Source organism: Ochotona curzoniae, unplaced genomic scaffold (assembly GCF_017591425.1).
Source record: "Ochotona curzoniae isolate NIBS_2020 unplaced genomic scaffold, NIBS_Ocur_1.0 contig_2321, whole genome shotgun sequence".
Classification (NCBI taxonomy): domain Eukaryota; kingdom Metazoa; phylum Chordata; class Mammalia; order Lagomorpha; family Ochotonidae; genus Ochotona; species Ochotona curzoniae.
This window is the reverse complement of record NW_024465421.1, coordinates 8,527,204-8,547,517: the sequence shown is the minus strand read 5'-3', so window position 1 is coordinate 8,547,517 and position 20,314 is coordinate 8,527,204. Positions and strand designations below refer to the sequence as shown.

Genomic DNA, 20,314 nt, shown 5'->3' with positions numbered 1-20,314 from the left:
GGAATTACATATGTATCGTTAGCTCCTGGTCGACGTTTATTGGCCTCAAAAACGAAAAAAACCGGAAGATGCCCTTAAGAAACATGGCGGCACTCTAGCTTCACGCCGGCTGCCTTAGTGTCTCAAGAAATCTAGTCTATCACTTTAGCCGACGCCGGGGCTTCGAAAGGTGACGCTACCCCATCCTCTGCGGTTCACCGAGGACTAAGAGATGTGCTTCTAACTACAATGACGGCGCTGCCAGACTTGGTTTCTCTCGCTTCTAGGGAGGGTGGCCGCTGGGCGGCTTCACTCAGTTTCTCACCACCCCGGAAGACGCCGACCGGCGATTGGGAGGTGCCCGGCGACCCTGAGAAGAACGCGCTCGGCGGTTGGGCAGTGTCGGGCCAGGCTGGTTTTAAAGGAGCCGGAGGTGGGAGCTGTGCAAGACCGGGGACCCGCGGGAGGCGGCGGTAAGCGGCGTGGGGCGGGAGTGACGGCACGGAGAGGCTGGAGAAAGCGCCGGGGCGCGGGAGGGGGGGTGCGAGCGAGGAAACACTCGAACCATCTGGTCCCCGGGCTGCGAAGGCGAAGGCTGGGCGTGGATCCGGGCAGGCGGAGGGGCCTGTGGGCGGGCCCTCCTGGGATTGGCGTGAAGGGGGTTATCTGCCTGACGGAGGATCCCCCGGGATCCGGACTTGAGGGCAGGGGTGTTCGAGTTCGGGCCGCCCCTACCCGCGGAGAGCCGTGCGGCGCCGAGGCTCGGCGGGGGAGGAGGAGCCTCGCGCGGCGTGTGATTGGAGGACCGGCGCCTGGAGGAGGCTTTCCGAGGAGATCCAGTCTAGGGGGACGTCGGGTGGGAGGGAGGGCCGCCGGCTGCGTTAGAGTCTCGGTCACTCAGCTTGCTGGGAGGAGAGGAAGGTCTCGGAGGGAGCCCGCGGAACCGGAGCCCCCTCGGAGGCCGGGACAGATAAAAGCGCCCCGGAGGCTTGAGGCCCTGGGAGAACTGGAGAGGCCGCGGCAGGTGCCGGGCGGGAGGGCGCGAGCGATCCGCGGAGCGAGGCGGCGGCCGCGGGAGGAACGCCCGCCACGGGCGGCCGGCCGGCCGGGGGCGCTCCTCGAGCTCGGGCCGTGGGCTCCCGGGAGCGGCGCGGGTGGACCATGAAGGGCGGAGCCCCGGGAGAGAGGCTGGCGCTCACGGCCCGCTCCCGGGCTCCTCCTTCACCTCAGGCTGCAGCCTGGGATCCCCCTGGGGACCCCGCGGAGCCGCCGCTTCCCCCATGGACTTGACCCGGGACCTCAGGTGAGAGAGAGCACCCCGCCTGCCCGTGCGGAGCCCGGGAGACACTGGGATGGGGATCCTGGTGGCCACACCGGGAAACTACAGAGCGAGCGAACGACTGAGCGTCTCTCGTCCTCCAGCTGCCCTGACCGGCCGAGTCTGTGCCGTCAGCCCTTGGCTCGAGCGTTATGGGGAGACCAAAGCCCGAAGCGGCCGAGGCTGCAGCCCCCGGGAGCCCCTTCGCCCCTAGAAAAGGCGTCTCGGCGGGTCCTGGCCGTGGTGCTGGAAGATGTCATGACTGCCCACATGGTGAGCCCCTCGCCCGACCCCCAGCATGTTTTCAGTCCTAGAGTCAGACAGACCTTTTTGCCTACTGAAGGAGGCTATCGTTTGGACATCTCGTTCTCACATCTGGTGAATGACAGGGGACCCCTGGTGCTAGAACCATGTTTGGCTGCCCCCTTCTCTAACCTAAGGAGTGGGCAGGGCCTACCCGGCCCTCTCCCCTTCACCGCCCTGTCAGGTTGGAAACAGGCCCTTGCAACTCTGAGAAGCACTCTGCTCCTGACCCCACCCTGCATCCTTAGGAAGCCAGCTGGAGTTTTTGTTCCATTACCCAGATTGGAACAATCAAGGTGCAAGATAAGGCAACTACCCACCAAAAGCCACTCTTTTTCTAAGAAGTTTTAATGTATCTTGAGAGGCAGAGAGAGCCAGAGCACAAGCACTCACCTACTGGCTCACTCCCCAAATGCCTGCAACAGCTTGGGTTAGACCAGGCCAAGGCCAAGGCGAGGAACTCCATTCAGATCTGTGAGTGGCAGGGACTCTTGAGCCATTACCTGATGCCCCTCTGGATGTGGCTCTGGAGAGCAGCTGGTGTCAGAGTGGAGCTGGACCTGGAAGGCAGACCCAGGAGACCCAAGTGTTGAAAGTGGTGGCCAGCGCCACCCCCACCCTCTTCACCACGGCCTGAGGGGGATTACCCACACCTGCTGCTGGGATCGCCTCCTCCCTCAGACCAGCTTGCCTATTGGGGGAATTTAATCTCCTGGCTGTCAGTACCATGAGGTACTGGGAGAGCCTGTCCACTCCGGCCTTAGGCCCTGACACCACTTCCTCTTGAAGGGGTCCCTGGTGCCAGAGGAGGAGCCTTTGACGCCACGGCAGCACAGCTGCCCGGCCCCTGGGTCATCACCCCGACAGGCCCACCCGACATGGTCCTCGCAGGCCAGGTGAGCAGGGCAGGAAGGGGCGGAAATAGGGCTCCCAGCCAAGCCTCTCTGACCCTCCCCTTCCCGGGTCCTCCCTAGGCCCCCTGACCCACTGCATTTGTGCCGGAAGCCCTTGAGCCGTCACCACCAGGCCTCTTCCCCGCTGAAGCGGCGATCCAAGACTGCCTTAGACCTAGAGGAAGGCCCTGCTCCCGAGGGGGCCCAGGCCCGCCAGCCCACATTGGTGGTGATGTTGGAGGACATCGCTGGCCCCAGGGCCCGAGCTGAGGTAATGCAAACCAGGGCCGGGGCGTCTGGGAGGAACTGACGGCTGATGCTAAGCAGATCACCCAGGAAGGTCTGCTGTGATCCCGAGCGGGGAGCTCAGAGTTGGGCTCTGGGGAGCCAGCTTCAGGGGTTCCCACAAGGCTCTTCCACAGACACCCTCTTTCTGTTTTGTTTCTGATCCAGGGTTTTGCCAGCGAAAGCCCCAGCTTCCTCAACCCAGAGAATAGGTGAGATGGCAGGGGGTTGCAGGAGTGCCAAAGTATCGAGGTGACAGCCAGAGCTGGGGGGGTGGGGCAGGCAGAAGTTCCTTTAGCACCTCATAGCACCTTCAGAGCCTTAAGGGGCAGGGGACGCGGGTCAGCACCCAGAGGCTCACCCAGCCTTACCTTGCCCCTTCACCCCAGAGCTGAGCCCGTGACCGCGACTACGGCCACGACCACGGTTTCCAGGTTGAGATCTCCACACAAGGACCTAGAACCCTCGCTGCAGCCCCTGCCGGCCCTGCCTGCCGATCCCCCCGAGGATCCCCCACCGGGTGAGGATTGCCACAGAGAGATGAGGCGGGTGGGTGGCTACAGGGGAATTTCAGTGTGAGGTGCAGAGGTGGAGGTGGGGCGAGTGTCTGGTGGATGAAGATGGGGGTTTCGAATCCTTCCAAAGTCTTATATGTCGGGGGTGGGCTTCTTCCCCCACTGATACAGCTTGGCATTTGTGGGAGAGCAGCTACTAGATGGGGCTTCAAGAAGCCTGCGGCTAGGGTGTCCCCACCTGTAACCCTCTCCTTTCCTCAGCCCCAGATCCTGCTCTGGAACCCCCATCGGCCCCACCACCGTCCAGCCTCTTACGCCCCCGCCTCAGTCCCTGGGGCTTGGCCCCGCTCTTCCGTTCCGTCCGCTCCAAGCTGGAGAGCTTTGCTGACATCTTCCTCACACCCAACAAAGCGCCAAGGCCCCCGCCCTCCTCACCCCCTATGAAGCTGGAGCTGAAGCTCGCCATCTCAGAGACCGAGCCGGCTAGCGGCGCTGGACAGGGCCCCGTAGAGGCGGTCAGCCCCCGGCCTCCGATCCGCCAATGGCGGGCTCAGGCCCACACTCCCCCAGCGCCCCTCCCTAAGCTCTCACTGAGCCGGAGCCACTCCTGCCCCGATCTGGGGCCCCCTGGTTCGCTGGGGACCTGTACCCGGGCCCCTGCTCCAGTCCAGCCAAGCCGGCCACGGCCTCGGCGGCACACCGTGGGTGGTGGGGAGATGGCCCGAGCACCACCCCCACCCCCTCGGCCCTGTCTCCGGAAAGAGGTCTTCCCTCTTGCAGGAGGGGGTGCCTCCCCTCCTCTCGCCACATCTTGCGCGTCCACTGCATCCACTGCCTTCTCCGAACCAGCAGAACCCAGGTAGCTCTCTCCATAAACCTTCCCACAAGCTCTGGCTGCAGCCTGGGAGCTCTGGCTGCAGCCTGGGCCCACCTGGGCCGGTCTTCCCTGAGCGTACTGTGGGCAGCAGATGGGATGATGGCTATCTTGGTTTTTCCTAACCTTGACCCTCTCTACAGACTGGGCTCAACCCAGGGGAAGGAGCCAAGGGCTTCCAAGGACAAGGTGCTTTCCAAGGCTGAGACCAAGGTAGGAAGGGGCAGAGATGCGGGGCTGGGAGGACCCTGACCCTGGCTGTTCTCTCACCCCTGCCCTGCTCCATTCTTGCAGACCATGGGAAAGGTTTCCCGGTTCAGAATTCGCAAGACACCAGCCCGGCCTCAGCTAAACCTGACACCCATGGGGCTGCCTCGGCCAATCAGGTAAGGCAGGCAGTAGCCTTGGCCTAGCAGGTGCAGGTTCCCATCCCCTCTCCCAGCGCATCCATCCAGCCCAGAGGACTCCTTTTGGCACAAACTCTTATCTGTTGATAAGCACCTGACTGCCATGTCCTCCAGAGTGAACACAGACCTGGCTCACCCACACAGCCCTTGCTGAGGCTCCCTTGGCCCAAGGCATCTCAGTGGGCTCCTGTTTCCCTCCCTCCAGGTTGAACAAGAAAGAGTTCAGCTTGGAAGAAATTTACACAAACAAGAATTACCAATCGCCCACAGGCCGGAGGTGAGCCACGTCCACCGGCAGAGGGCAGAGGAGGGATGGCTAGAGGCAGGGGTGCAGGCTGCTGAGCCCGTCCTCTGCCTGTCCACCCCAGGACTTTTGAGACCATTTTTGAGGAACCCCGGGAGCGCAATGGAACTCTGATCTTCACCAGCTCAAAGAAGCTCCGGCGGGCAGTCGAGTTCCGTGACAGCAGCCTTCCCCGATCGCGGCGGCCCTCCCGGGGTGTGCGGGCCACAGCAGGCAGGACCCTCACGGCCCACAGGGCAACCGGCCAGGATGTGGAACCCCTGTTGCAGCAGCGGCTGGAGGAGCTGGATGCTCTGCTCCTGGAAGAGGAGGCAGAGGAGGAGCAGCCTTGCAGGACCTAGAGGCGTCATCGTGCCATCATCTGTCCGTCCGTCCACTTGTCCGTCCTGGAGGGAGGGAGGGAGGAGCCTCTGAGACATATATTTTTTCTCTATATTTCTAGTAAAGTTTTCCATATGTTTCTGATTTTTTTTTTTTCTTGGCGTGTTTAGCTGAGTGTTTCCACATGGGTCCTCCAAGGACTTGGGGAATACAGGTGGAAAGGAGGGGGACTGGGCGCAGAAGGGTTGTGGAACGATCAATCCTGATCTCCATGACGGGCAGGAAGGCACCCCTGCCGGCCATCACCTGCTGCCTCCCAGAGGCATTGGTAGGAATCAAAGTTGTATGGCAGTAGCTTGATGCAGTATGCCACAACCCCGCCCCCGACTCTTGGTTTGCCAGTTCTGTGTGGGTCATGACTGACATGGGGATGCTCCACACGACACGGAGGCCTTGGGCCTCAGCTCGGGATTCTGCCAGATCAACTGCCATCAGGGAGCCGCCCCAGACCTTGATCCAGGCGGTCCTGAACCACTCCCAACACGCAGGCCATAACCTACTGCTAGATGCGGGCGGATGTGCAATCCGCCACACTTGTGCCTGTCAGGTGCCTGACACGGTGAGGAAGTGAGCTGAGGGGCCAAAGGGCCGGGTCCACAGTGCCACGGTCCCCCGGGCAGCGGCAGAAGCGAGTGACAGGGTCCTCTCCAAATCCCAGCCACACAACAAGCACCCTCCGTCAAACGCAGCTCATTCGGCCTCGCGGGATCGTGCTTACCAAAAGGAGCGGACACCCGAGAAACGTGACCGGGCCGTTACAGCAAGGTGTTAGCGCTCCGGGGGCGCAGGGCGACACCCTCACCCCGAACTCGGCGCCCAAAGGACGCCGTCTCCTGCATCCCGCGCGCGACGGGACCATCGCCGGGTGCCAGCCCAGCGGCAGGGCAGCGCGCATGCGCGAGGTGCCAAGCGGCCTCGGGCCGTGCCAGGCGGCGGAACGGCTGCGTGCGCCGCCCAGCGGCCAACTGCCCCCTACACGGCCGCAAGGCGAGCCAATGAACGAAGAGCAGGAAGAGGCGGGGTCGGCCGGGGCTCCGCCCCAAACACCCACTCCCAACCACTCGAATCCCAAGTCAGGAGGAAGGGCGGAGCTCCCCCTGACATCACCCAATCCCGGCCCTGAAGGCGTTACGGGTTGTCCACGCCCCCCGCGTGGGACTCCGCCCCTCACGCTGACGTCCCCTCTCGACCTATCAACGCCTGCGCCTGTTGGAGGGTGAGGGGAGAGGGGCGGAGAGTGGGAGGAGGGCAGAAGAGGAAGGAGGTGTCGGCAGAGGAGGAAGAGGGAGGAGGGGCTGGGAAGTCCTGGAGGAGAGGCCCGAGACTCCGCAGGAGACGACGGGAGGGTGTGCTGCAGCTCCCCCCGCTGCCCAACGGCCGCTCCGGATCCCCTAGGGCGCGAGGCACTCCGAGACGGAGGAGAGGAGGAAGAGACTTTTATGTCGGCGGACAGCGGAGTGCTCCCCGTCACCGTTGCCTCACATCCGGGGCTTTGGAGGGCTGGCCCCGCCCCGCCTCGCGCCTTTCATGGCGACCGGAGGCGGAGGCTGGAGGAGCTGGGCCCGGACGAGGCCCCTTTAAATCTCCTTAAAGGGGTGGCCGCGGAACTCGGCGGACTCGGACGCCAGCCTTAAAGGGGAAGCCGCTGACCCGAGCTGACAAACAGAACTGTGCTGTCGGGAGACGTGGGGCGAGTGGGGTTTCCCACCTCCTGCTCCCCCACGCGAGAAGGCCTTTAAACTCAGCTTAAAGGGGAAGTGGCCGCTTGTGGAGAACTGGAAACTCAACTCCCGGGCCCTTGAAAGGACGGCCCGCTGTGGGAAGGACCCTGGACTCCTTAAAGGGGTGGCTTCTTTGAGCCGGCGGACTGGAGACACTTTTAAAGGGGAGGTGTGCGCTTCGGGTCGAGCTTTCGGCCCCTTTTAAAGGGGTGGCCCTTCCTCTTCCTCGGGGAGACTAGCCTCGACCCCTGGCAGGGGGCGGCCACCGCGCTCGGCCGGACGGACACCGTCGGGTCGTCTTAAAGGGGCCAGGGGCTGGACAACTTGAGGCCTCGCCTTAAAGGGACGGCCGCTCCGGTTTCGCCGCCGCGGCCCCTCCGGCCCCGCAGGGGAGGGGGCCCTCGGGCTAGTCGCCCCGGGGGCGGCGCCGGTTCCCCGGGCCTCGGCCTCGGGGCAGACTCGGGGCCCCTGAGGTACTGCTTTTAAGGGGAAAACCGTGGCCCTCTCGTCTGTGTGCAGTCGGCAGCGCCGCGCCTGCGACCCCGGGCCTACGGACAGGCCTCTTCGGGGCCCGCCGCCTCCGGATGCGGCGCTGAGGGCGGTCGCCATGGAGACGGCAGCGGCCGCGGCCCCGGGCCCCGGCTGGGCAGCTGAGGGGGAGCGGCGGCGGCGGCGCTGCTCACGCCGAGACCGAGACCGGGAGCAGCGGCGCCGCAGAGGGCCAGGCGGCGACGCGCCCCGGGCCCTGCTGGCCGCCCCGCGCGGATCCTCGTCTTCCTCGTCGCCGCCGCCGCCTGCCAGGCCCTGGTCGTCAGCTTCGTCTGGAGAGCGGCCCGGGGGCCCGCGACGGCGGCGGCCCCGACCCAGACCTCGGCCCCCGCGCCCCCGAGCTCGGAAGCGGCCTGCCGGCTCGGGCAGCCGCGGGGAGGAAGAAGAGGAGGAGGAGGAGGGGGGCGGCGAAGACGGGGAAGCCGAAGAAGAGCCCGAGGAGGAGGAAGAAGAAGAGGAGGACTTGATCGATGGCTTCGCCATCGCTAGCTTCGCCAGCCTCGAGGCCTTGCAGGTGAGGCCTGGGGGGGTTGGGGCTTAGGGGGCAAGGTGTCGCACAGGGGGGCTGAGAGAAGGGTCCTGTGTCTGGAGTGGGTGGAGTTGAGGGGGTAATGCTGGCACCTTAAACCAGAGCAACCGGCTTCTCTGGCCAGGTCTCTGCCCCACCCTGGGGTGGGAGGAGGTAGAATTAGTCTCTGGGGACCAGCCGGGTGGCCCGGGCTCAGCAGCCTGTCCCTGTCCCTGCCCCTTCCCCGGGCTTCAGTCCTTCCTCCTCCTCCTCCTCCACAGAAAGATGCCTCGCTTCAGCCCCCGGAGCGACTGGAACACCGGCTGAAGCATTCTGGGAAACGGAAGAGGGGGGGCTCCAGCGGGGCCCCCGGGGAGCCTGGGGACAGCTCGGATAGGGAGCCCGGGCGGCCCCCTGGGGACCGGGCCCGAAAATGGCCCAATAAGCGGAGAAGGAAAGAGGTGAGCTTGGCCCACGTTGCCATCCTTTGGAACTTGAACTTGGCGTTGGCCACTGTCAGCGGTATTTCTGCCGTGTCTAAGGGCAGAGATGAAGGCAACAGGTTGGGGTTCTCACCCCTACTGCCGCCCCCCTCGGGGTCTGCAGGGATCCCGTGTGTGTCTCGAGGCACATCAAAGGGCCTGGGGCTGGATGAGAAACCCGTTAGGCGGGGTCCTTGCCCCTGGCGGCAGGCAGCGGCTGGCCAGGAAAGAAATAGCAGGCGGGGATCCGGGAGGGGGCAGGGCCACCCGAAAACCCCATGAGGAAGCCACGGGCTCAGGAGGGGGCTGCCGGTAGGGAAAGCCCCCAAGCACGGGCAGAAGTTGGGGCGAGTTGGAGATGTGAGGGCCTGGTGTGTCAGCAGCCAAGGGGAAGAGGGGAAGGCAGTGGGGGGAGCAGCCTGAGGGTGGAGAGCAGGTGGTGGGGCGCAGGCCTCACCACTGGACTCGGGTCTTTCCCAGGCCTCCTCCAGGCACTCTGTGGAAGCCGGCTACATAGTAAGTGCCCTCACACCATCCCCAGCCCAGGCCCCCTGCCCTGCCCTACCCAGCCCTGTCCAACCCTGGCCCCTGTGCCCAGCCCTGTCCAGCCCTGTTCCCTGGTGACACGGCTGTCTTTCCTTCTTCACAGTGTGACGCAGAAAGTGATCTGGACGAGAGGGTGAGTGGGGACTAGACAGGGTTGGGGAGGGGGCAGTGGCAGCAGCGTTGCAGGTGGGAAAGTGGGTCTCAGTGGACAGGCCTGTTCCCTGAGTGGTCGGCAGATCCACCCTTGAGCAGTCTGGATTGGGATGGCTTGGGCAGGGAGGAAGGCAGGCATCAGAAAAGTGCATGGCTTACTTCGTGTTTCTTGGTGACTAGGGCTAGTTGACCAGGGAGCGGACACTCTGTGTCTTGGTGTGCCCCTTGCTCCCTCCAATCTTGCCCCTTTTCAAAGTCCTCAGAACTGCCCTGTTTTCCAGCAAAACGCAGAGTGACTGTGGGGCTGAGACAGTGCTCATGAATTTGGGGTACACACAGCTCCCACGGTTAGGCCCTAGAACACTGGGCTCAGTTAAGATCGCCCTTCTAGGGGCCACCACAATACCTCCTCCCGTTAGGACTGGCTTGCGGGTGCTTCGCTGATACAACATGTACTGGCAGTTAAGGCTCTTGTCTGCTGGGCCCCTGTAAGGAAATGTTTGCTCCCTCCTGGGTGTGTCCCATTTCTCTTTCGAAAATTGGCTTCCCAGGGACTGTCGTGGCCAATTAGAGGGGCTGGCTGCTGTCTGGGCCTACCTGATCCCCTGTGCCGCAGGACAGGGCTCCATTTGCAGGAGAAACTGCCTGTATGGAGTTTTAGTACATTGCAGTCTCGGAGTCTTGAGTATCGTGTCGAAGGCCAACGCAAGTTGGCCTGCAGACACCTGACGCTGTGTCATCATTTGCCTTCTCTCTGCCCTTCTGTGCTTCCTGGCCCATTACACTCAGCCACTCTATTCCCTTGTCTGAGCTGAAGCCCCACGAAGCTCACAAGTCCCATGACCATCAGTCAAGTTCCCGGCATAGAGTTGTACTCCACTGCCATTCCGTCCCAGCAGGTTCCAGAGGCTGGCCTCTAGCTGCAGTCCTGTCCGAGCCACAAGCTGATCATGTGTCTTCTCTTCTTCCCCAGGTCTCTGACGATGACCTTGACCCATCCTTCACTGTCTCAACCAGCAAAGGTCAGTCCCAAGGCTTGGGGCTGGGGGAGAGGGAGGGTTCAGTGACGGGGAGGGCGAGCGTGAGCCCCAGCTGAGCCCTCCACCCTCCTGCCCTCACAGCCTCGGGCCCCCACGGCGCCTTCAATGGGAACTGTGAAGCAAAACTCTCCGTGGTCCCCAAAGTGTCGGGCCTGGAGCGGAGCCAGGAACAGCCCCCAGGGCCCGACCCGCTGCTAGTGCCTTTCCCCCCAAAGGAGCCACCGCCTCCTCCGGCCCCACGGCCTCCTGTCTCACCCCCTGCGCCCCTGCCAGCCACCCCCAGCCTGCCACCCCCGCCCCAGTCCCAGCTGCAGCTCCGGGTTTCGCCCTTTGGCCTCCGCACTTCTCCCTACGGCAGCAGCCTGGACCTCAGCACTGGCAGGTGAGTGCTCCAGGGGCTTGAGCTGGGCCAGGGCCCACGGCAGGTGCCCTCGGGCAGGACGCAGAAGAGGTGTGTGACGCAGGCGTGAGCTGTCGTGGCAGGGCAGGTCGGAGGCCTCTGTACTTTCCTGGGCGGGGGAATGCAGTGGGTGCCATGGCCCAGCATCCCTCGCTATAGGGACCTGTCATAAGTCACGTCGGCTAGAGGCAGTCTGTTCCAAAACATACTTTGGGAAATGCTGACAGTGATGCTGAAGTGCTGGCTTTGGCATCAGACCTGATTCCAATTTACGCTCTGCTCGGTACAAGCGGTGTGATTTCTGACAAGTCACCTAACCCCTCTGAGCCTCCGTTTCCTCTTTCTGTGAAATGAAATCCGAGTCCTTTGGTTTCAAAGCTTGCTTTGCTGCAAGGTGAATTACAAGAGAATGCAGTGTTTCCCAAAGTGTGTACGCACACCACCAAGCCTTGCCTGAACGCGTTTCTCAGCGTAGTCACAAGTTAATCATCTTGTGCTTGAGAAAAATGGGATTCGTACCTTTACCTCTTGGTCTCCTGTGGGGCTTCCGGGGAGGCCGAGTGAAAGAGTGAGGGTATAGCTCCGAGGGGCCGTGGCTCTGGTGGCAAGTGGGGAGGCGTGGGGTGCGTGGGAGATGTGTGTTAGCTGCCAAAACAGTGGCCAGTGCTTGGCGCACTCAGGCGCCTCTCAAGGGGGGAGGGTGATTGCTCCAATCGACTGATCATGTTCGCTGCTATGGTGACCCCCTTTGCCATCATCATTCCCACTGTTACTGTTTTGGAGAAAACTAAGGCTCAGAGAGGGGCAGTGACTTGCTCAAGGTCACCCAGGGCAGACAGGCAGGATGAGCCCAGAATCCAGGTCTCCTGACTCATGGACCGGACCAGGCCAGGCGCAGCACTGCTTCCATGGTCTCGGGGTGGGACCACAGGTGGCCTGTGGTAACGAAGCATCAAAGTGAGTGATGTGTCACGCACTGTGGTTGAGTCAGAAACAGAGGTGGGATGGCTCAAGGTGGCAGAGGCAGCTGTGTGGAGCGAGAGACCCAAGAGAGGGAGCAGAGAGAGAGAGAGAGAGAGAGAGAGAGAGAGCCGTTGGGTGTGGGCGGCACCTCCATCCCAGGACGGGCTCCCAGGGGGCAGGCTGGGGAGACCCCCGGGGCCAGGTTCTGCCACCTCCCATGTCGGAGAACCAAGGTCACCGTGTCACCCAGGCTTCTTACCCCTTCCCAGCAGAGCTGGCACCTCCCAGCCCCCTCACTCATCTCCCCACTTCTCTCCCCAGCTCTTCACGGCCGCCCCCCAAGGCCCCGGCCCCTCCCGTGGCTCAGCCTCCCCCCTCATCATCCTCTTCGTCCTCCTCCTCCTCATCTGCCTCCTCGTCCGCGCAGCTCACCCACCGGCCCCCGACGCCCTCACTGCCCCTGCCTTTGTCCACCCACGGCTTCCCCCCACCTGGGCTGCGGCCCCCCCCACCACCCCACCACCCTTCCTTGCTCTCCCCTGGCCCCGCCCTGCCCCCACCCCCACCCCTGCTGCAGGTGCCAGGGCACCCTGGGGCCTCAGCCACTAACGCCCTTTCTGGTGAGTTTGGGGTCCTGGCCGGGACGGGTGGGGGGCCACAGCCCCGGGCTTGGGCCCAGTTGGCTTTGGGGCATCTGGGCCTCAGCAGCTGGCCAGGCTTGAGGAGGGAAGGCCAGTCCCCCTGGGGCCATGGAGGCGGCCCCAGCAGCCTGGACATTGAAAGCCTTCTCCCCTCCCCTCCCACAGAGCAGGACCTGATCGGCCAGGACCTGAACTCTCGCTACCTGAATGCCCAGGGTGGCCCTGAGGTGGTGGGGGCAGGGGGCTCGGCCCGGCCCCTGGCCTTCCAGTTCCACCAGCACAACCACCAGCACCAGCACACCCACCAGCACACCCACCAGCACTTCACCCCTTACCCCCCGGGCCTGCTGCCGCCCCACGGCCCCCACATGGTGAGCTCCTTGTTGGGCTGGTGACACTGGGCTTCAGAGGCCTGCGGGCATGACCTTCAGGGGCAGACCCTGGGCAGCTGGCTGGCGGCTTACTCTTCCCTTCTCTTCCCTAGTTTGAGAAATATCCAGGAAAGATGGAAGGCCTTTTCCGACATAATGTGAGTGAATGTGTGTGTGCGTGTGCTTGTGTGAGTGAGTGTAGGTGGTGTGTGGGTGTGGCTGTGTCCATGCCCGCAGCAGGCTCTGACTCTTAGGGTGCAGCCTTCAATGTGAGAGCCTGGAGCCCACATGTGCTCCCTGGGGACACAGGGTGAAGGCTGGAGGACTGCCAGGTGGTGCAGACATGGGCTGCTCCGCCCCGCTTCGCCCCACCTGGACCAGCCCCCTTCTCTCTGCAGCCGTACATGGCCTTCCCACCCGCAGTGCCCGGGCTCCCGCCGGGCCTCCCACCGGCAGTCTCCTTTGGCTCCCTGCAGGGCGCCTTCCAGCCCAAGGTGAGCCTCAGTCAAGCCCAGACCCCCAGATCCACAGACCTCCCTCTATTCCCCACTGCTCCTGACCTTCCAGGCCCTGCCCCTGCCCTGTTCCCACACACTCCGCTTGGTCCTCAGCCTTCTTTGGCTCGCTCAGGGCCAGCTCCCCTGTCTGACCCCTCCACTCGCCTTTCCTAGAGCACGAACCCTGAACTGCCACCACGACTGGGGCCAGTGCCGAGCGGGCTCCCCCAGAAGGGGACACAGGTGAGGGGGGCTAGGGCAGGTCCTGGGGGAGTTGGAAGGCATGTTGAGGGGAGAGCAAACCCTTCAATGCCTCCCTTCTGTCCATAATAAGGGTGTCCCTGGGGGTCTAGTCAGAGGGACCTCAGGTAAGGAGCAGCAGCTTCAGATTATTGTCCCTTGAGTCCCGTGTTCAGGATAGTGAGTGGGCTTTGTAGCGTCCTTCAGCTTTTTTTTCCTAAATGACATCACACCAGGGACTTCTGTCGATAGACCAATTAAAAAGTGAGCTGCCCCTTTGTGAAGTAGCCGAGAAGGCAGAGCCTTGGCTTGCCTCGCACTCGGGCCTGGGACTCTGGGAGCGTGATGGAAAGCATAGGCTGTGTCTCGTGACAGACTGGCTGGCCCACGGGCTCTCCAGCTTTGACAGCAATCCTAGATGGGTCCCCACCATAGGAGGCTCTGCACGGCACAGCTCCAGGCCAGCACTCCCCTGCGGCTGCCTCTGGAGGGCTTGGGTCAGAGACACCGGGCTGGGGGGGGCGTTGCTGAGGATAGGAGAATGGACTGGATGCCTGACTTGAGGCGAGAGTTGAGGGAGTGATGCAGTCTCAGGGAGGTGCCTGAGCCGTGGGGTGCCATGGGACTGAGGCAGCAGGGCAGGGGGCAGGTCTATTGCTTCCAACCTCTCCTTTGCCATCCCCAGATCCCCGACCATTTCCGGCCACCTTTGAGGGTGAGTTTGGCAAGGGCCTCAGGCTGCATGAGGCTGGGGACTGGTGTCAGGGGATTCTGCTTGGGGAAGAGGGAGATGCCCCAAAGTGTGGAAAGCTTCCCTGGCTCAGGGGCACCTGCCACGAGACCTTGGGCAATGCAAGGCACCTCTCTGAGCCTCAGTTTCCTGGGCTGTGGCAGGCCCCGAGTCATCCTTCAGTTGTCAGGGTGACAAGCAGGGGGTGTTGTGTGCCGAGGCCGGGCCCAGGGCCAAACCTCGCGAGAACAGCTGATGAGCAAACGTTCTTTCCTTTCCTCTCCCTTTTGTCATCCTTCTGGGGTGCCAGAAACCAGGGAAGTGGTGCGCCATGCACGTGCGCGTGGCTTACATGATCCTCAGGCACCAGGAGAAGATGAAGGTACTGGGGCCTGGGCTGGGAAAGTGGCAGTGAGAGGGTGGGTAGTGGGAGAATGGGCAGTAAGCATCAGGGGGGCCTGGACCTAGTGGGCTCCGGTGCCAGGGCCACTGAGCACTCTGCAGTTAGCACCTTGTTCTCCAGTTCACCAGGAGTATGGGCAGAGAGAATCACCCAGGATGGGCTTCCAAGCCTGCCTTGGTGTCTGAGGGTCCCTAGGGGTGGGACAGCAAGAGCAGGACCCGCCCAGCTCCTCGCTCACTGGCCTCTCCCTGTGTCCCACGCAGGGCGACTCCCACAAGCTTGACTTCCGCAATGACCTCCTGCCCTGCCTTCCCGGGCCCTATGGGGCCCTGCCCCCTGGGCAGGAGCTCTCTCACCCGGCCTCCCTCTTCACTGCGACTGGTGAGTGGCCAGCCTGCACAGGGCCACAGGGTCCCCATCTATAGCCTAAGGCCCGGCCTGTGCCCACTCAGCCTCATCAGCGTCTCCCACCTCTCTGCCCCAGGTGCCGTCCACGCTGCAGCCAACCCTTTCACGGCAGCTCCCGGGGCTCACGGACCCTTCCTGAGCCCCAGCACCCACATTGGTAAGAGCCAAAAGAGTGCGTGGGGCAACCCAGGTTCCTCTCAGACCTCGTGCCTGACGTGGGGAAATAGCAGATGCTCCAGGCAGCTGGAGGGGGCTGGGGAGGGGCAGGGGGGCGGGGAGCGGCATGACCTGTTCCCCTGGCTGTGTGACCTTGGACAAATTCATCTCCCCCTCTGAGCAATGCAGCAGCAGCTCAGGCCCTGTGGATGAAGTAGCCAGTGTAGGGAGCAATGTGCCCCTCGGGAGAGGAGAATGGAAGGAGGCCGAGTACACACAAGGGTGCATAGACAAGGTGGGGATTCAGCTGGTAGTCTAGGAAAAGGTGTATGGCGACATGTGTTGTTCCATCTGCCTGTGTGACGCATGTCTGAGGTAAGGGTAGTCGGGCTGGAGAGGGCCTGCATGGGGGCGGCAGGCAGTAGCAGGGGTGTTCAGGAGCGTGCTTCCTGGGGAGCAAGGGTCTGCCAAGATGGGGCAGGTGGCCCAGGGTGAGTAGTGCTGACAGGGGCCCTGGGTGGAAGGTTCACCCCCAGCTAGCTGACTCTTGGCAAGTCATTTCACCTCTCTGAGCCTGTGTCATCATCTCCGAATGGAAATGATCTTTTCCACCTGGGGGACTTGTGGTGTGGTTACACAGCTGATGCTCAGGGCCTTCCTTGCCTGGCCCAGGGAGTGGCCAGCACAAGTGGTCAGAAGTGGGGGCTCCAGGCATGACTACCGGGCAGCTGCCCCCTGGCAAACAGTTGGTGCCTGCTCTGGGCTGTGGCCTGGAGCTCTGATCATCCTCTTTTCCCCCCCATCACAGATCCCTTTGGGCGTCCCACAAGCTTCGCCTCCTTGGCTGCCCTCTCCAATGGGGCCTTTGGAGGCCTGGGCAGCCCCACATTCAGTGAGTGCTGGGGGAGGGCCAGCGGGCAGGCTGGCCAGCAGGTGTGGGGCTTGGTGGAGTGGGAGTGTGTGTGTGGGGGGTGGTTCACCTGCAGTGTGCAGGAGGGGAGGAGTTTGGGGGTGTGGCTGGCCCATGGCACTTTGTCTTTTGCCTTTGCCCAGACTCCGGCGCCGTCTTTGCCCAGAAAGAAAGCCCAGGGGCCCCTCCAGCCTTCGCCTCCCCCCCAGACCCATGGGGCCGCCTGCACCGCAGTCCTCTGGCCTTTCCTGCCTGGGTCCGGCCCCCTGAGGCCGCCCGGACACCAGGCTCGGACAAGGAACGGCCTGTGGAGCGGAGGGAGCCCACACTCACCAAGGAGGAGAAGGACAGGTAGGGCCCTGCACCCCCGCCCCCCGCCGGTTGCCGCTGCCCTGCCCCATGGTCTCTGAGCACCCAATTCTCTCCCTGCACCTACCCAGGGACCTCCCCTTCTCCCGGCCGCAGCTCCGTGTCTCTCCTGCCACTCCCAAGACTCGGGCAGGTGAGGAAGGGGCCCGGCCTGCCAAGGAGTCCGTGCGGGTAAAGGAGGAGCGGAAGGAGGAGGCCGCTGCCGCCGCCGCCGCCGCTGCTGCTGCCGCTGCCGCTGCTGCCGCAGCCGCTGCTGCAGCCACTGGGCCCCAAGGCCTACACCTGCTGCTGGAAAGGCCACGGCCGCCGCCCTACCTGGGCCCTAGCCCTTCCGAGCGCTGCCCTGGCTTTCTGGAGCCCACCTGGCTGGCAGGGCCTCCGCGCCTCGCCCGGCCACCTCGCTTCTATGAGGCAGGGGAGGAGCTGACCGGCCCAGGGGCTGTGGCTGCTGCCCGTCTCTATGGCCTGGAGCCAGCCCACCCCCTGCTCTATAGCCGTTTGGCACCACCACCGCCCCCTACAGCCGCCCCGGGAACCCCTCACCTTCTCAGCAAGACCCCACCAGGAGCTCTGCTGGGGGCACCACCTCCCCTTGTGCCAGCACCTCGGCCTGGTTCCCCACCCAGGGCACCAGGCCCAACACGGGCTGACAGGTGAGGGAGGGGATAGCCAGGGGCCAAGCCCCATCCCCCCTCCCTTTGGACAAGGTCCTAAGGCTGAGGTTTGAAGCCAGGGCTGGAGGGCAAAGGTCGTAACCTCACCAGCCACCCCTGAGGTTAAAGAGCCCCAGGAGAACAGGTGCCAGGGCCAAGGGGGTCCCTGGGTGAGCAGTGGGGAGCAGCCTCACCAGAAAGGGGCATATACATGAGAATGGGGTTCTGACAGAGGCCAGAGGCAGGGCTGTGAGGTGCATTATCACCCAAAGGGCCTCCAGGCCCTTGGCCTGCCTCCCAAGGGCTCATTAAGCCAGAGGCCAAAGTGCCCCTCCCTTCACCTGGCACCCCAGTCCCCATGCCCGCCCAAGGCCATGGGCAGTGGGGCTAGAGGAAGGGGGTCCCATGTATATATTTATCACCCCTTCTCAGAGTTCCCCAGACCTTTTGTACATTTTTACAGGGGTGCCCCTCCCAACAGCCCCCTTCCTGGTTAATTAAATCCTCAGACTGGTGCTGTGTCCCTAGCCTCTGGCCTCTGGGGAAGGAGGGGGACTGCAGGGGCAAGAGCCAGGTGGGGACAGGCAGGAACCCAGGACTTCTCCGTGGGACTGTGGGGTCCAAGCGGAGGTGGACCAACAGGGGAAGGGATCTAGGCTGGGGAACAGGGCAGATGCTTCCCACTGGGCCGACAGCCTGGGTTCCCCCTGACTTGTTCCTGTTAACTGTGTGCCCCCACTCCCAGCCCCCAAAAAAGGCTCAACCTCTAAGCCTCAGACTCCACCTGTTACTGGCTCAGTGCCCCCCTTTCCAAGTGCCCCCAGGACTCCTGGGCCCTGCAGAACCCTGTCCACAAAACCCTGCCCCAGGCCATGGTGGGGGCCCCCGAGAAGGTCACCACGTACCATACACCAAAGAAGGGGGTCGGCCCAGGGCAGTGGGGGGCAAGGCCCACAGCAGCCCAGCCTTCCCAAAGCAGCAGGCACCTCCAGGCCAGGGCCGACCTAACAGGCAGGGCTCCGTTTCACAAAGCCGTCACGTTGACTTTTTTCCCCGGTGGGGCTTTATTCTGTAACATGACTTGCGGATATTTATATAAAAATGAGTGTTACAATGAGGCCCCCTGGCTCCTTCAGTGTGTTCAGTTGCCAAGTGGTGCTGGGTCAAGCTCCAGGGGACAGGAGGGAGGAGAACAAGATGGCCCTTGTCCTCTCTGCACCTTGGGATGTGGGCATGGGGCGATGGGCAGGGCCCTCCTGTGGCTCCCACAAGTCTTCAGCCCCAAGAACAGGTTACTGTCCAAGGGTAATGGTGCCAAGAGACGCTGAGGGAAGCACTCTTCTCTACCTGCTGAATTCCCCAAACCCCTGGCACCTCCCAGAAGGAACCACTCAGTCACTGGGGAGCTTCTTGAGGTCAGTGGAAGAGGCCTCCAGGTTACCTAGGTTAGTTTTTGGTAGTCCGTGGTTGCCCTAAAACAGAAGTTACGGAGGGAAAGTACTCGGTGGCCCCACCCCAGCCATGGCAGGGGAAGTTCCTGCACTTAACGTAACTGCATCCTCAGTAGGGGCTGGTGAAATGTGCTGGTGTGTAAGTTGCTTTTCATACTTACTACTATTCTTTGGATTTTAATTTTGATTGGAAAGGCGGATATACAGAGAGGAGGAGAAACAGAGAGGAAGATCTCCCGTCCGATGATTCACTCCCCAAGCGGCCGTAATGGCCAGTGCTGTACTGTTCAGGAGCCTCTTTGGGGTTTCCCACGCGGGTGCAGGGTCCCAAAGCTTTGGGCCGTCCTTGACTGCTTTCACAGGCCACAGGCAGGGAGCTGGATAGGAAGCAGGGCCGCCGGATTTAGAATTGGCAACCATATGGGATCCTGGGGCATTCAAGGCAAGGACTTTAGCTGCTAAGCTGCTGTGCCGGGCCCCCTTACTATTGTTCAACAATCTTTTTCTTTTTTTTAAGATTTATTTTATTTTTATTGGAAAGGCAGATATACAGAGAGGAGGAGAAACAGAGAGTAAGATCTTCCGTCCAATGATTCACTCCCCAGGTGGCCGCAACGGCTGGAGCTGTGCCAATCTGAAGCCAGGATCCAGGAACTTCTTCCAGGTCTCCCAAGAGGGTGCAGGGTCCCAAAGCCTTGGGCCGTCCTCAACTGCTTTCCCAGGACACAGGCAGGAAGCTGGATGGGAAGCGGGGCTTCCGGGATTAGAACCGGCGCCCATATGGGATCCCGGGCGTGCAAGGCGAGGACCTTAGCCACTGCACCACCATGCCGGGCCCAACAATCTTTTTCAAAAGAGGTACTTATTCTGCTTGAGAGAATTACAGAGAGAGGAAGAGACACAGATTTTCCATCCACTGGTTCACTCCCAAATGGCCACAATAGTCAGAGCTGAGCTAATCCAAAGCTAGAAACCTGGGGCTTCTTGTTAGCCCCCAGGGTTCTCCAGAGTTTTTTCATTTGTTTTATGTTTTTTAAGTTTTTTTTTATTGCAAAGTCAGATATGTATAGAGAGGAGGAGATACAGAGAGGAAGATCTCTCATGATTCACTCCTCAAGTGACCACAACAGCCAGTGCTGCGCAGATCCGAAGCCAGGAGCCAGAAACAACCTCCAGGTCTCCCACGCGGGTGCAGGGTCCCAAAGCTTTGGGCCGTCCTCCACTGCTTTCATAGGCCACAAGCAGGGAGCTGGATGGGAAATGGGGCCGGTGGGATTAGAACTGGTGCCCATATGGGATCCCGGGCATGTTCAAGGTGAGGATTTTAGCTACTAGGCCACTGCGCCAGCCCCTTTCTGATTGTTTTGTTTAAGCCTCCTAATCTGGACTCCGAGGGCCTGCCCTTGCCTTGGCCCCCAGGCTGACCTGGACGGATGTCCTACTACGCCGGCTGCTATAGGGAGGAAGCATTTCAGTTTGTCCCTCTGAGGCGTCCAGCGAAGATTTGAGCCTCAGCTGCTACAGTGGAAGAAAGAGACAAGGAGAGGTACTTTGATGCGGGAGACCCTGTGTGCAGCTGCTCACAACACCAGGAACCCTCAGAGCTGTACGTGTTCTCCCTGGCTGGCCTCGGAGGTGGGGTACAAGCTCATCAGATTGCCATGTGCCCTCTGTGCTCTCGAAGTCGGGGCTGCCTCCCTGGCCTGTGCGGACATCAGCAGTGCTCATTTGGTGGAATCTTTTCTAGATGTGAGGCCAGCCTCCCCTTGGTCTGCCCTCGCCCCCAGGCACCCCCAAATTCTCCTAACCGGGTCCCCTGCATCCAGTGGCTGAATCTGCATCTGAGTCACTGGACCCCTTTGCT

At 62.3% G+C, this 20,314-nt stretch overlaps 2 protein-coding genes across 2 annotated transcripts; both read left to right on the top strand.

Moving 5' to 3' along the window:
• Window positions 1–214: 214 nt before the first annotated feature.
• Window positions 215–5,590, top strand: PRR14 (proline rich 14). Its single transcript, XM_040973008.1, has 12 exons — window positions 215–452; window positions 1,210–1,282; window positions 1,402–1,570; window positions 2,390–2,496; window positions 2,575–2,764; window positions 2,947–2,990; window positions 3,168–3,298; window positions 3,555–4,152; window positions 4,311–4,380; window positions 4,462–4,553; window positions 4,780–4,851; window positions 4,943–5,590. Exons 2-12 carry the CDS (start codon window positions 1,260–1,262, stop codon window positions 5,217–5,219), a joined length of 1,773 nt encoding a protein of 590 aa, XP_040828942.1. The 5' UTR covers window positions 215–452; window positions 1,210–1,259; the 3' UTR covers window positions 5,220–5,590.
• Window positions 5,591–6,512: 922 nt separating this feature from the next.
• Window positions 6,513–18,117, top strand: FBRS (fibrosin). Its single transcript, XM_040973007.1, has 18 exons — window positions 6,513–8,043; window positions 8,319–8,498; window positions 9,000–9,035; window positions 9,169–9,198; window positions 10,192–10,240; window positions 10,340–10,640; window positions 11,943–12,241; window positions 12,428–12,633; window positions 12,747–12,791; window positions 13,032–13,127; window positions 13,305–13,373; window positions 14,056–14,085; window positions 14,411–14,482; window positions 14,767–14,884; window positions 14,988–15,068; window positions 15,876–15,959; window positions 16,121–16,328; window positions 16,418–18,117. Exons 1-18 carry the CDS (start codon window positions 7,588–7,590, stop codon window positions 17,001–17,003), a joined length of 2,946 nt encoding a protein of 981 aa, XP_040828941.1. The 5' UTR covers window positions 6,513–7,587; the 3' UTR covers window positions 17,004–18,117.
• Window positions 18,118–20,314: the final 2,197 nt, after the last annotated feature.

What these genes read in the sequence shown, in the direction of transcription:
- FBRS (XM_040973007.1), top strand. Translation starts at nt 7,588, where the DNA reads ATGGAGACGGCAGCGGCCGCGGCCCCGGGCCCCGGCTGGGCAGCTGAG. An exon ending in CTGGACCTCAGCACTGGCAG is followed by an intron (nt 10,641 to 11,942) that starts GTGAGTGCTCCA and finishes TTCTCTCCCCAG; the next exon opens with CTCTTCACGGCCGCCCCCCA. An exon ending in CGCCCCACGGCCCCCACATG is followed by an intron (nt 12,634 to 12,746) that starts GTGAGCTCCTTG and finishes TCTCTTCCCTAG; the next exon opens with TTTGAGAAATATCCAGGAAA.
- PRR14 (XM_040973008.1), top strand. Translation starts at nt 1,260, where the DNA reads ATGGACTTGACCCGGGACCTCAG. An exon ending in TTCCTCAACCCAGAGAATAG is followed by an intron (nt 2,991 to 3,167) that starts GTGAGATGGCAG and finishes CCTTCACCCCAG; the next exon opens with AGCTGAGCCCGTGACCGCGA. An exon ending in TTTCCAAGGCTGAGACCAAG is followed by an intron (nt 4,381 to 4,461) that starts GTAGGAAGGGGC and finishes CCATTCTTGCAG; the next exon opens with ACCATGGGAAAGGTTTCCCG.